The sequence below is a fragment of the Pyrgilauda ruficollis genome, unplaced genomic scaffold (genome assembly GCF_017590135.1).
Source record: "Pyrgilauda ruficollis isolate IOZ18807 unplaced genomic scaffold, ASM1759013v1 scaffold1, whole genome shotgun sequence".
Classification (NCBI taxonomy): domain Eukaryota; kingdom Metazoa; phylum Chordata; class Aves; order Passeriformes; family Passeridae; genus Pyrgilauda; species Pyrgilauda ruficollis.
In genome coordinates, this window is record NW_024508100.1 from 13862939 (window position 1) to 13878151 (window position 15213).

The 15213-nt window shown below is 35.4% G+C and overlaps 1 protein-coding gene across 1 annotated transcript in view; it reads left to right on the forward strand.

Annotated features, from left to right (window-relative positions):
* Nucleotides 1-14446, forward strand: part of TBC1D19 (TBC1 domain family member 19) — a 48881-nt gene extending 34435 nt beyond the window's left edge. Inside the window, exons 14-21 of the mRNA XM_041478323.1 lie at nucleotides 3872-3956; nucleotides 6226-6270; nucleotides 7468-7500; nucleotides 9890-9999; nucleotides 11209-11300; nucleotides 12054-12169; nucleotides 13009-13079; nucleotides 14061-14446. Coding sequence (XP_041334257.1) covers nucleotides 3872-3956; nucleotides 6226-6270; nucleotides 7468-7500; nucleotides 9890-9999; nucleotides 11209-11300; nucleotides 12054-12169; nucleotides 13009-13079; nucleotides 14061-14135 — 627 coding nt within the window. The 3' untranslated portion in view covers nucleotides 14136-14446. The remainder of the gene's footprint in view (nucleotides 1-3871; nucleotides 3957-6225; nucleotides 6271-7467; nucleotides 7501-9889; nucleotides 10000-11208; nucleotides 11301-12053; nucleotides 12170-13008; nucleotides 13080-14060) is intronic.
* Nucleotides 14447-15213: the final 767 nt, after the last annotated feature.

Below are 15213 nucleotides of genomic sequence, written 5' to 3' on the forward strand. Positions count from 1 at the left end.
TGAATGTCATCACACAGCACTTACAGGATGGCCAGGGTATCAGACCCAGCCAGGAGGGGTAGGTTGTGTTTGACCAATCTGGTCTCCTTTTATGACCAGGTGACCCACCTGGTGGATGCAGGAAAGGCTGTGGATATTTTCTGTTTGGACTTCAGCAAGGCCTTTGACTGTCTCCCTCAGCACTCTCCTGGAAAAGCTGCAGCCCACGGCTTGGACAGGAGCACTCTTTGCTGGGTTAGGAACTGGCTGGATGGTTGGGCCCTGAGAGTGGTGGTGGATGGTGCTGCATCCAGCTGGGGCCAGTCACCAGTGGTGTCCCTCAGGGCTCTGTGCTGGGGCCAGTTCTGTTCAATGTCTTTATTGACAGCATGGATATTGAGTCTTCCATTAGTAAATCTGCAGATGATACTAAGCTGGGAGCGTGTGTCGATCTGTTGGAAGGCAGGAGGGCTCTGCAGAGAGTCCTGGAATGGTTGGATGGATGAGCAGAGTCCATGAAGTTTGATAAGTCCAAGTATCAAGTCCTGCATTTTAGCCACAATAACCCCCGGCAATGCTCTAGGTTGCAAACTGTCTGAATGTCAACTCAAACATTGATATTTTACTCTTACATACATGTAAGAGTTTTTCTTGATTTAATGGTCAAAGATGATCTTCATTGTTGTTTACACTGTGTCTTCATCTTGGGATGTGAAAATCTCGTTCCTATTTATTTTTCATTTGTTATGTAGACTACCATGGCATTAATTAGTCATTAACTGGCACTTGCAGTAGACAGGGGGTTATAAACTATGAAGAGGTATGAACTAGTATATTATATAATCTTTTGTTTTAAGATCATCAGAAACACATTTTGCACATCATTCTCAATATATAAACCAGTGGAATGTTTTCCTTTTTTATATCTCTACTCACTAAAAGAATAGCTGCAGAATGAAAATCATTAAAAAGACTAAACTGTCTTTAGTAGTTTGAAGGAGTCTCACCAAAAATCTTTGAAAAATTATGTGGCTAGTTTTACTGCAGGGCTTTGAAGCAGAGAATATCTCAAACTTCTAATTATTTGTTGTTCTAGTTTTGATTGCTATTTTGTGGTATTCTTCAGACTCTGCTCTAGAAAAAAGTTATCCATTTTCCTTGATAATTTCCTCTTCCAACCTAATTTGCAAATGCTTTACTGCCAAATTATTTTGTTCTATAGCCCCTGGAAAAATTTTGTAGTATGAGTCACTGTGATATGGGATATTATTTATTGATTTAATATGATAAATGGAATTAAATATTGGCTAAATAAGATAGATAATGAAAATGTTAGTTTAAACCAGATACATTTTTTCTGGGTTTGCACTGGGTTTATGGCTTTTTTTTATGACTAGTTACTGCCTCTTAAGTTTTCCAAGTCATTGACCGGAGTGTGTCTTTTGTGTGTTGTGGAATAGATGAAATGTCCAGCAAAAGAAGAAAATTTGGGCTTAAAATAATGATGAGGCTATTTTGTTTCATTATTGGTACCTCTTCAGTAGCATACAACTGTTTTCAGAAAAAACACTATGAAATTACATCATTTATTTCCTTTAATATCTTTGGGTTTTTTTCCCCAAAGTTTATTTATTTTTATTACTTCTTCATAACTGTTGAAATAAAATACAGGTACACTTAAAAAGTAATTTCTTTTTGATAAAAGCTTTGACTTTGGGTTTTTTTATTTCCCTCAATGATTTGAATTCAGTGGTTTCTTTTCACTTGGACTATACATATCCAATAATTTGCTTAATATTTCTGTACTTGAAAAGAAGTTTGCCATTCTTTTCTTTAGCACTATCATTTTGTTAGTGAGGAAAATAACACATGGATTAGTAAATTCATAAATTCTTTAATTCAGGCCAGAAGTTCAATTTGATTACTTTAGTCTTACATCCTGCAGAATGAATATGTGCAAAGAACCTTGCCCAGAGTTTTTTGGGTGTAGTCATAGCTTAGGTTTGAGCTAGAGTCTATCGCTTATAAAGATGCAGAGTCTTCATTTAAAGACTTCCAGATACTGGTACTGGACACTGTATTCCCAAAAAAGAGGGCCTCAAATGAAGGTTACATTCTTTCCCTTATGAGAGAACATAGTTTATGTCCTGTTCAGATTGGTTTCTCTTTCGTTCACCTCAGTTAACATACACATAGAATTACATTTGCCTGTGCATTGTTATTGTCAGTGATATTTTGGCAGCTATGAGCATGATTGTGTATTGCACAAAAAAAATATTTAGCTTAAACTGTTTGAGATAAAGAAAGTATTACTCATTTTTAAAAGATGTTTGTATTTGAGAAATAGTTTTGAGGTTCAAAAAAGAAAAAGGTCTCAAAATATGACCTACTTTCCATTAAAAAAAAAAAAAATTAAGCAATAATAGTCAGATGTGTCATTTTGCTTGTTTCCATTTGACCAATGCTGATATGTGGAATATGTTTGCACCAATTAGTGGAAGGAAAAATCCATTCATTGTTATTCACAATAAATTGTGTAGTGAAACACATCCTCCTTTTATACCTTGACTGCAGTTAAAATAGACTTTTAAAATCTTCAAGAGCAGAGTGTCCTGAGTTCAGCTAGGGTAGAGTTTATTTCTTCTCAGTAGCTGTTACAGTTCTGTGTTTTAGATTGGGAATGAGTGGTGTTGATAACACACTGATATTTTAGAGCATTGCTAAGTTGTGTTTATACTAGGGACTTTTTCCTTGTCTCACGCTCTGCCAGTGAGGAGGTACACAAAAGAAACTGGGAGGGTGCATAGCCAGGACTGATGAAAGGGATATTCCGCACCACAGAACGTCATGCCTGGTGGAGAAACTGGGGGGAGTTACCCGGAATCAGGTGGCTGATCTGGGTTTGGGAAGGGTCTGACATTATCATAGTCTTTTATTATCATTATTAATATCATTTGCCATTATTCCCTTACTAAACTGTTCTTATCTCAGCCTACAAGTTTTACTTTGATTGTCCTCCCCATTCCACCGGGGTGGAGAGGGAGAGGAGGGGGTGGAGCGAGCGTCTGAGTGATGCTCGGTTTCCAGCTGGGCTTAAACCCCAACAGAGAGGGATTCAGGTGTGCAAAAGTCAGCAGTGAGTTGAAGCCTGCCTTATGTCTGCCCTCTCGTGTGCATTCTTCATAGTGCAGCCTTTCAGTGCATGGAAACAAGAAGATTTTAAAGTACAGTACTAATTAATACCATTTTTGCAACTCCAGATAGGGTGAGATTCTTTATTGTGGTTTTTTTCTATGAATGCTTTTACTGTTTAATTTTATACTCAGTTGCTGTGAATGGAGTTTTTTACATTTATATAAACAATAAACCCCAAATATACTTTAGAGTATACTGTGTGCATTTTGATCTTTGGGATACAAGGTGAGCATTATAATCTGTTTTTTGAAAGAGCTGAATTGCATGCAAACATTCTGTAAAGATCCTGGGAATGAAAGCAAATGTACTGCAGAGCTGCACACATTTGAGAGTGTAAATTATTAGTTTGCTTATTCACTTTCTAGGACATCCCCAGGTCATAGTAACTGAGTTGAAAAACAGTCTAAAAGATGTAAGGTACACTAATGTTGTGACAGAAGGGGATGAACACCTGCTGAGGTGAAAGGAGAAATGTTGAAGAATGTGGATATAAAACTGATAACAAATGAAGGTGAATGTAAAAGTATAGCAAGTTCAAAGTGAGCGTGGAATTTTGAGCAGAAAAACATACTAAGGTGGTGAAGAGCTTTCAGCCTTATTGGCTCTCTTAAATAGCATCTAATAAGTGCTAATTAAGACATTACATTTGTTTGACATTGCTTTGATCCAGTTAATCAGCTGACTTTCTTTTCTGCAGGTGTTGCTGTGTTTTTCCCGAGATACATCTGTACTGGAGCACTTTACTTACAGTAGCGCCACCCCACCCAAATCATACATACAAGGTAAAAAGAGTTGTTTTTAAACAGATCATGTAGATTTTTGATAACTGATGCACTAATACAGTATGTGAATTTGCTTTGTGTCCCTTACACCTAGTAGACTACCCTTTAAAGAATGTTAATAAAAATGTATCCAGCTGACTTCTGCATAGATTCTATTATGACAGTTTAGAAGCTGATCACAGATTGCAATATTGTTCTTCTACTCCACTTTCCTCTATATAGTTCTGCACTGTTTTACCAGGAGAAATTAAAAGCAACTATGACAATATGGTAAAATCATGACAATGCCTGTCTTCATTTGAGCTAGACATTTAAATAGACAATATTGTCCTCTGCAGCTCCAATACATTTAGCAACTGGAAGTTGTTACAGAATGTTGTCTATACAAAGCAGTAAGTTTTGCAAATATTTGTAGACAGGAGCAGAACATGTTGCTAAATAACTGTGGGCTCTGTTCAATAGTGTGGGACAGTAGAGCTTTACCAAGCATATTTAGCACTGATTTTTTAAAAAAAGAATTGCATCTTCCAGAGTATTAGCTTATTTTTGGATGTTCTTTGACTTGAGGTCTCATTATTTTTCTTAACAATCTTTAGATTTCTTGATTCAGTGCACTTGCTTTCTCTACCAGCTTCTCATGCCATTCTTCTGGATATTTCCATGCTTCTTAGAACCTCACTTGCCTTGATTTTGCCTAGAGGTTCCTAATTTTGCCTTCCTTCTTGAATCATTCAGTGGTTGAATCCAATCACTTTTTTTTCCCATGCACCTTCATCTTCTACATTCCCATTGATTTCCTTGGTCCTGATGCCTGTGTATTTAGCCAAATATGATCCCTAAGTACTTTTTTTGCATGGGACCTCTGCTGAAAGTTTTCATCTTGCTGCTTCTTAGGTCGCTATAAGTAGTGTTTTTCTAATTTTTAATTCCTTTTTTATTGCTTTTTTTACTGTCTTCCAATGAATTATGGAGTTTTCTTTTCCTACTCCCTGAAATAAGCAAAGGGCTCACCTGAGAGCAAAACAGCAGTGGGATCCCAGGTCTCACTTCAGACACAGAGCTGTGGCAGCCCAGAAACACAGCAATGGAGAACATCCTGCATATTCCTAGACAAATCCTGGGGAATGATATTGCTGATACCTAAATCTGTGCAGTGCAAATCCAAAAGGCTTGTATGTCCTATTTTTAGCTGATTTTCCAAGAGATGTGCTTTACGCTAAAAATACTCATCCTCCCAGATTATAATTCCTGGCTGTGCAACAATCAAACTGTTGAAAAGAAAAGGAGAAGATAATTTTTAGTTTCATGAAGCAACTTACTTGTGTAATTGGAAAACACTGGATTTTGTTTTCATAGGATAGTAGGCAGGAGTTTTGCAGGTTGATTTTTGTTTTAGTTTAGTTAGTTCATGCTATAGGAAACTATCAAGGTCCAGATTCTATTGAACCTGAAAAAAGTTCCATGTGCTAAATTCTATTGTGAAGAGTAAATAGAGTACACTGAATATTCTATACATTTTCATGTAATTAATTAAATTTTTAGTTGAATGTTCTCATTTTAGAACTAAAATAATTTTAAATTTTAATTACTTGTAATTATATTTAATATCACTTCTGTATTTGTAAATAAATTGTTAATTTTTATTAATAGATTTTGGATTATTAATTTCTGTAGTTAAAATATGGTTTAATAATACAATGTGTTCATTTTGCAGGGAAGATAAAAAAGTTATACAATCAGTGTATATGATCAGTGATTTTCTTGACTTAATTAAGTCTCTTGTATCCAATGGATTACTTAAATATTTGTTGGTTATATCAGAATGTCCCTCTTCCTCTGTTGCAGACCTAATGATGCGTTGAATATTTTTTATCTGTGGTTATATCTGTTTGAAGGCCTTTCCTGTCCCTAGGTCAGTCTGCCCGTATTCGCTCCTAGAGCTTCACTGTCTTCCAGGTCTGCAGCAAACACCTTTAGAGCTCCTAAGACACACCCAGATAGAATCTCAGTGGAACAGCATTGCTGAAATTTTCCTCTTTTGTTGTTTGTCATCCTTCTTTATTGGTGCTGCATTTCAGTTTTATATCTGACATTGTACCTGTCCCATTGCATTGCTTGCCACATTTTAGACTATGTCATATGGTCAACAATGTAATTAGGTATGATTTTTGTAATTGTAACTTAAAATCTATTTTTTAATTTAAATTGTTAAATCTTTATACCTTTTTACAGCTTAATGACATTTTCTTTGTGGTTTGATGGTTCACAGGAAAACTCGGGATGGAAGAATATGCTGTTTTCTATCCTCCAAATGGTATGAATTATACTATTGCCTCCTCTAGTGGTAGTTTGGAAAGATTTTTTTTTTCTCAAATACATGATATTTTCTTTTTCTATTACAAGTTATGTTTTGCTGTTACATTGTGAAATTTATTAATTTAAACGAGTAAGCTGGATGGAAGCTACTCCAAACCCACATTCAGCCTGGTGTTAGTGATCACAAACAGAGTTTGTGTGTGTGGGAAGGAGAAAGAAAACAACTTGTGATACAGCAGCTTGTATTCAGTCTTGTATCAGCACTTAGAGGATTTGAATGATGAATGCTGAAACTGGCTGACCTCCCAGCTTTTCAGTACTTAACAAACCACACCCTAAGGTCTTCTCCTTTCAAAATGTGTGTTGACACAACAGATCTATGTAATTTTAATATCATTGCTGTTGTTATAACTTCAGTTATTATAATTGGTTTTTTCAGCTCTTACCTTGACCATTTCAATCCCTTATTGAATCCTTTCCCTCCTTTTGTATTTCAAGTTCAAGCTCTTTCCTCCTGTTTCAAGGCCTTACATCACCAATATTAAATCTGTGTCTCTGGCCTTGTCTTTTATGTCTTCTGTATTTCAGTATAGTCAGTTGCAGTACATACTTTTGTTTCACTTTTTTCTATGTTTGCCTCTGCAATTCTTGCAGCTTTGTAGCCATGAAGCATTATTCTTAAGATCTTTTTCCAAAGCAGCCACCTCTTACCGGTCTTATATAAAATCTAATGAATGGGAGCTAAGATCAGCTGGGAAGGAGGAGCGAGCTGTCATGCTACAACTGCCAAGTACTGTGGATGTTCTATCTGAGTACTACATGAATTACTAGAGTTCTTGGCCTTCTTTTTTTCCTACTCCATTCTTGTCAGTGCATGACACTTATGGGTTGTCATTTATCTGAAATTAGGTTCTGATATCAGCAAAGCCAGTGTAACAACTTCATAGAAACTGAGCTTTACTTGACTTTCTAGGAACTCTAGTTTGTGTTTAAGCATGTCATTGGTTGTACTGACATAGGTGATACTGTACTTATATGTGTACAAGATGGAGATCTGTGCAGGTGCGATAACAAGGAAATACTTTATTCCCTATGTAGGCAGAATACAATTTGATAATGTGAGGGGGAATATTATTTTTTGCATGCATAAAGAAGATTATTAAAGAACAAAAAAAGAAATATTTTTGTTTTGCAGGTGTAATTCCTTTTCATGGCTTTTCTATGTATGGTAAGTGTGACTCTCATAAGCTAAAACCTCAGGACTGCTTTTCCTCATATTGTAGTTTAAAACTGTGTATGCTTTTCTGCAACTTTTAAACTTGTGTATGTGTGTGCTTTTATGATTTTTTTTTGTGTGTGTATGAAGATTGTTGAATATAATTTTTTAAATTTCAGGCTGTTTTATTTATTCATATTACAGCTTGCTGCCGTTTGGGAATTCCTTCTTTGAGAGCTAATAGCTAAGCTAAGCTACACATCTTCATGTATATGAATAGAGGGATAAAGTTTACCAACAAAGTGCTCTTTCCTTGTGTTTCACTTCTGGGTAGACCAAGTTACCAATGAAAAAAGTTCTTAAAAACATAAACAGTGTGAAAGGCCTGTTGTTCTCTACATTTACCTATAAGAGATGTTAAAAGAGCATTACATAATGTAATGCTTGCTAATTTACTGCAAAGAGGAAAGCACAAATATCAACAAGATTTTTAGGAAAAAAAAAAAATCTCCTGGGGTTACAGACATATTGCAGCTATTGCAGATGTGAGATTAGATGTTATGGCTTTTCAGTTTTTTCTTTTGGTTTATCAAAAGTGTTTGTAGCATCACAGGGCAAGTAGATTGTAACATTATACTTAAAATACTATGTTTTGCTAATAATGAAGTTTAATGATCACACACAATCATTAAAATAATGGAATTGAAATAGGAAATGCTGATTTGAACCTGAGTAGGGAATCCAGAGCCTTTGGAGTAATGAGCACTTAAGTTACAAACTATTCCCTAGGGACTCACTTAGAGATGTTCACTTGTTCTATGTGAACTGCTTTTCAAAATGTTTGGATTTGACTCTGCCCTTGAGAACAGCATCTCCCAAACGGAGGTGTGAGTTTTCCTCCCTCCCTTCTGTCCTTGCTCTTTGCACAGGCTCAGAATATGCTGGCTCTGAGAAAGAGAAAGGGTGAAAAGCAAGGCAGCAAAAAGATGGTAATGCAAGGCTGTGGCCAAGCAGAGCATCTGCTATATTCCATGCTGTACTGCTATGTGAGGAAGTGTCTGGGTCCTTATGAAAATCCTATACCCTTTTTCCTGTTTGCATGCATTCACTGTCAGGGTGCCAGCTGTCAGAGGCTCTTCTGTTACCCTCCTGGCCGTTATGTACATGAGCACACTGACATGTTTTCCACCTCCATCTTCAAGCATTAAAAACATGAGCACAGGTAACACCCTTTGCTTTTCTGGCCCCCACGGAAATACATGTTTCTGTGAACATCTCACCCTACCTTAGCACCCCACCTCTCATACACAGACACCATTTTTGTTATTAGGCCACATTCTCTAATACTTAGATAAGAAAATAAATTCAGATATATCCATATATATGCATATATTGCATATATCCATATAAATATTAAGAAATGTACATATATCTTTGTGTGTATGTGTACATACATACACAGGTCAATATATCCATGTCCCTAGCTTAGTGTAAATAAAATGGAGGGGAAGGTAAATGTAGAGATAGAAATTATGAGTGTGTTAAAATGTAAACTGTCAGCTAAAATGATTAAACCTGTAAAGTGAAGCAGTTAGCATGATGACTGGACAGATCAAAAGGCTGTTCACAAAAAGGTATGAGAACTGTCTGTGAGAATGCATTGAGTGTATGGACTGTCAGTCTCAAGGAGTGATGGTTATGTTTGAGCAGCACATACATATAACAGATTTATCTGTGTGTTAGATTTTTATGAAATAAGCAGAGTTTCAGAGCTGCTGTTTTACAAATGTAACCAATTATTAATTTGAATCAGGTCTAGTAGAAGACTATTAAACAGTAAACTACCAAATGTCCATGGTTTACAGATCTTGTAAGAAATAAACATGTCTCTATGAGTTTGTCGTACTTAGTGATGTTGTTGTGGCAACCAAAAGCTGTTCTTTTAATGTTTTCATTTTCACAATATCTGTCTTCAAGCAGTCTTACAAATAGGGCATCAGTTTGGAGCTGGTCACTGGCCCCGTGGCACACTGAAAGTTAGAGACAGTTTAATTAAAAACTTGTACTGTTCACATTGCTCTACACCTTAGGAGTGCTTTCCTTACAGCGTATTTCTTATGGTTCAGAAGTCAGGTCTATAGTAAGCAGGTTCTAATTGGTTTAGCTTCTTGAAATATGTAGGAATAATATCTAGAATGTATCATACTCCCTTTTTTGACTTTTTGCATTAAGTGATAAACTGTGATTGAATACTTCTTTCTCAATAATTGATTTAGTACTGTTTTTGTAAATTGTGGTACTATGAATTACCTGGCTTTTCCTCATACTTCATGCGCTTAATCATTGAACCCTTTTAGCAGTTTACAGTGTTGAGTCAATTATAATTCTTTTATCCTTTCAGTTGCTCCACTTTGTTTTCTGTACCATGAACCTTCCAAATTGTATCAGATATTCCGTGAGATGTATGTGCGTTTTTTCTTCAGACTCCATTCCATCTCTTCTCATCCCTCTGTAAGTTCATTAGGAATTAAATCCACTCACTTGATATCCTGTTTGCTGCAGAACAATAATATACAGTAGCATGGTTTTCTATGTGATTGAAATGTAGCCTTTTATATATACTAAAATATTTCAGGCAAGCTTGGGAAAATTATTAGGTAATTCCAGTCTGGATATTGTTGTTTTATATGTCAGTGTTAGTCTTTGCTATTGTGTACCTTATTAAAATAGTAAGTTCTCATTTTATGAGGGTATGGGGTCTTTTATAAGAGTGAAGTTTTTTAATCCAATAGATTTTTCAGTTCAAAGAGTCACACAAATTTGCTTTCATTAAAGATACATAAATGGACTCCAAAATAGTCTGGGGTAAAGGGACTAAAATATGTGTACAGAGATATTGTTTCTGTTATACCAATTTAGTGTCTGTTTCTTTAACTGAAGAATCTTGGTATGACAGCACGTGCTTTTTAGTACTGTGAGATGAGTTTAAATAATTTGTCTGTCTGTGACCAGGATCAGCTGTCTTGAATGTACAAGACTTGTAAAAATTGGCTTGTCTTCTATTTGTGAAGAATAAAACAGAGTAGATATTTCTTTTTTCCTTCAAAAAGTGCTGAAGAGTTACATTTCTTTTTGAAAATATTTCCTGGTTAAAAGAAAATCCTATCCTTGGTATACCGTTTCAGTGCTGTGTATTGTGCTTTCCATCTTTAATAGCAGAGAAAGGGGTCAAACAAGAATCTATCCATTTCCATGGTAATTTTTGAAACTATTTTTAAAATGTGTTTATGTTTAACTATTTTTGTAGTTATCCCTATTGCTGTTTGGTTTTACTTATCAGAGAGATACTTTTTCTCACATCCTTTATTTTTAGTGCAACTGAGGTCTGTTTCAACAAAGTGGAAATATTTCAAGTAGGTTATGTTATAATAACCCATTAAGTACTTCAACCCTGACATACAAACACCATAGGTAACTCAGACTTGCAAAGGACTATCAGAACATACCATGTTGCTAATACATACATGGAATTGCAGGAGCAAGAGTTTGGTGACTGAAGGTATTAGAATTGCTTGTGCCTTTCTCACCTGACTTGAATACTGTATCATTAATAGTGTTTTATTGCTTGAATTAAAAATTCATGAACATTTACATGCTGCTACTGTTTTCCCAGATTTGAGGATGAGTGTTAGTATTCATGATATGATCTTGTTTCTTTAGGGCATTGTATCATTGTGTTTGCTTTTTGAGACTCTTCTGCAAACCCATCTGCCCCAGCTCTTCTATCACCTCCGAGAAATTGGAGCTCAGCCGTAAGTACTTCTTTCTGGCTTGTTACAAATATTGCACATTCATTATTCTGAAAATGCTCTTCTGTACTGTTTTAATTGAAGATCTAGAGGAAATTACACAAAAGCATAACCATCAGTGCTCCATTTTTTCTTGAGAGTCAGATGGAGTGCTTTGTCTAACCTGCGTATCTGTGCTTTGTGCATTTCTTCTGTATGCTCTGTGAAAGAGAGAGAGTTGCTCTGTGAGAAATGCTCTGTGCTGCATTATTCAACTAAGCTTCAGTAATTCATGTTGTATCTGATGGAACTAAGTGATATATTTCCTAGGGGACAGAAGACACAGAGATGTGTTAGTTGCAGCAGAATGTACTGGAAGAGGCAAGAGAGCAAGAGTCATTCAATAGTGAATTCATGGCGCCAGGCACAACAGAACCTGAAAACCGTTTTGTCTTAATTGGTATCCATCTTAATAGCATAATAGCAGAAAGGATGAAACATTGAGGGTGATAATAGCTGAAGATCACTCTAATGTGATTGTTTGATCAGAATGATTATGAGAATGATATTAGTACTTTATCAAATGAGATGCTAAATAATTTTATGATGGCTATTGCAAATCAAAGTATTGATTATTACTGCAGCAAGAGAAAATGCTTTTTCTTCCTGGAGGAGAAGAGAAATACAGAAGGATAATGAAATATTTTCAATTTACAGACAATCTGATCATTATGGGAGGCAGAAATATAATAACCATTGTCTGTCACTTATTTGCAGGCTACGAATTTCATTTAAATGGATGGTACGAGCATTTTCTGGTTATTTAGCTACAGACCAGCTCTTGCTTCTGTGGGACAGAATCCTGGGATACAATTCTCTAGAAATTCTTGCTGGTAATAGAATTATTTTTACAAAACATATGAAGTCTGTGTGAATGTAAGGCAAATACTCGTTAGCTTCAATGTATTTTGTGATGAGAAGAAAATAGTTGCTCTTTGACAACCTGCAGACAGCAGGTTACATACAAAGCATATATCATCTAGAAAAATGGAATTGCATGAATGCTGCATCTTAAATAAAAAATATGTCAGGTAATTTTTTTAATGGCAGTACTCAAACAATGCTAAGTGCTCTCTGAACAGAACACAGTCTGTTCTTCCAGCTTCAGTGGTAGTGGTGAATGAATTCATCACCTTTCACAAAGTACAAGATTAATTTTATTTATGGCAACTACCTCTACGGTACTTAAAGCAATTGAGAGTCTCCCTGATTTAGCTGGGTTTCTTCCTTCAAAGTGGCATCTTTTAAGACACTGTGAAAGTTTTTAGCTAAATAATGTCCTCATGTTTAGGAAGGTTTAAGATGGATGTTTTAAAGAAAACATGTATCTTCAGTTGAGTCAGTTTTAAATACAAAGTAGGTGAGTAGAAGAGAAAAGGTTTTGGTTTCATTTGTATATGTAAGACAGCTTGTCCCTTTTAATTAAAACCTATTCATCTTAAACTTTTTCACTCAGAAAAAGCATTTTCACTCAGACTTTCCTGAAAGAGTGTTATGTTTTTCCTCTCTGTTTAAAAGAGCAGTCGAAGAAACTCAAACATGGCCACTTTTTGTATATTATTCTTCAGAATCAAAATAATTAAACTAAGTGAAAACTGGTATTTTATATCAAGATTAATTCTAACCACTACTTATCAGGTCAGAAACCTAAATATTGGGCATTTTCTTTCAGTCCTGGCAGCTGCTGTGTTTGCTTTCCGAGCAGTCAACCTGATGGAGGTGACATCACTGGCTGCAGCTGAAGTAAGGATAAGTTTCACTTAGAGGAGATTGAAATAGTTTCTGATGCTTTGCCAGTAAGAGTAACTTAAGCTTCACATGGCACATGATGCATAGTGCAAATCTTTCTGTCTAAATTCTTACCTTAGATAAAAAATAAGGAAATTGTGAGCATGCAGTACATAATGCTGCTTTTCTGGAATAAAATGAAATAAAGCATATTTGCTATAAAAATGCAGTGTTATAAAATTATTTTTTACAGTTCAGTTTTTTTTAATATATAATCTGTGTTAGTGGGATATATTGTTTTTGAATTATTGCAGAGATACCCTTTTCCTCAGTACATTTTAGTTGCTTCTGTTCTACAAAGTACAAAAATTTTGCAAGCTTACTTTGTCAGTGTGAATCTGAAATTTCACTGTGCATACTGCCATAGGAAATGAAGAAAATGAAGTTATTAGCATGAAGATTATTATTATATATAGTCACTTGTTAATTTTTTTCCTTTTTTTTTTCAAAAATACAGTGATGGATTTTTTCCAGATTTAGAGAGTTTGTGATCATTTTCTTTGGCTTTTTTTAAAACATACTTTCATGAGAAGACATTGATTATTTGATGCATTACATTGGACTTAGTTCATAAGTACTAGCCAAGCCACAGGATAAGGATTCTTAATTCCCAATTATTTTTAGAAACAAGTTGAAATGTTAGACTCCTTATTCACTCATGATGCAGTGTATATTTGAAGTAAGGCTAAAGGCTAAAATAAAGTTACTTAAGTAATATACATTGGGTATACCTGTTTTTTCTTTGAAATGTTAGAATGAAAAATTAGGCCATACAGTACTAACATAAACCAGTATAATTTGTTTCTAGCCATGTCCATATCTGATTATTGGCAGTATTGTAGTCAGTATTTAAATCTTTTCCTGACTTCTTAACCTGCTTTAAGGAAATTTGATTCAAATGTCAAATTTAACAAGCCTTTTTGATTTTCATCCTAGGCTGTACTTGCTGACCTTTCAACCCTGAAAGTTATGCCTCTTCTTCAAATCTTCTTGTTTGCTACTGTCACTTGATCTGTTTCAACAATAGTGGTACCACATCCCAGTCTTTCTGGAGAAGCTAAGCATCAACTATGCAATGTCTGCATAAAACCAAAATTAAACTCCATGTATAAAATCAATTTAGAAATAATTACCTTAATATTTTCTAACTGGAAAAAATAACTTTGCACACAATTGTGTGAAGTGCATGCTAATGAATTCCACTGTAAAAGCAATGGTTATTACTTGTATATTGGGAATGACTACTTGTGCAAGTGAATAATATGAATCACTGTCTAAAATGCATGTAATATTAAATTAAATAAAGTAAATGTAATTCGTCATTTGATTTTTGTGATGTTATTGTCAGAGTTGTAAAAGCTTTTATTCTTTTAATATGAAATTACTTTTTCAGGCTCACAGCTTAGAGGATATCATCTCCAATACTGTCAAGTGAGAAGATACTTGCAAGATTATTTTTTCTTGTTTTCTAAACAAAAGGTGGTATCATACATCACTTTTGTTGTTCCTATCTTATTTATTCTTTTCACAGAGATTTTCTCCATGTTCTTTCTCATGTTAACTGCTCCTGTTTATTCTTTTCATACACAGAGATGTAGTCACACATTCACCATTCATCTTTGGTTAGGTCTAGAGCTATCTCAGGCGTCTGCTGAACTCCTCCCTGGAATCCCATCAAAGGCACAAAATGCGTTCCCTGCAGAGAAGGCATGAGCACAGCTTCCTTCAGAACTTGCTGGAGCCGGTCTTCGCGTGAGACAAAATATTGCCCTGAGAATGATGCCAAGAGTCCTTTTGCTGTGCCCCACACCCTCTCTGGGAGGGCAGTGCTATGCCTTTGACTGTTTTCCAGCCTCTGTGGTTAACATCTCAAGCTTCAGTGCAAGAGCCCCGCCCATATTGATGTGTGATGGATTGTCACAACAGTCAGGCTGGCATCATTTGTTAGCTCTCATACCTTTTTGTGAGGTCTTCCTCACAAAATTTGTTTGATTTGTTTAATACCAAAGTTGTAATCAATAATCTGATTTGATTGAGTGTATTTAACACCTGAAAAAGGCTCTAAGCCAAAAAATTATAATGGATTATA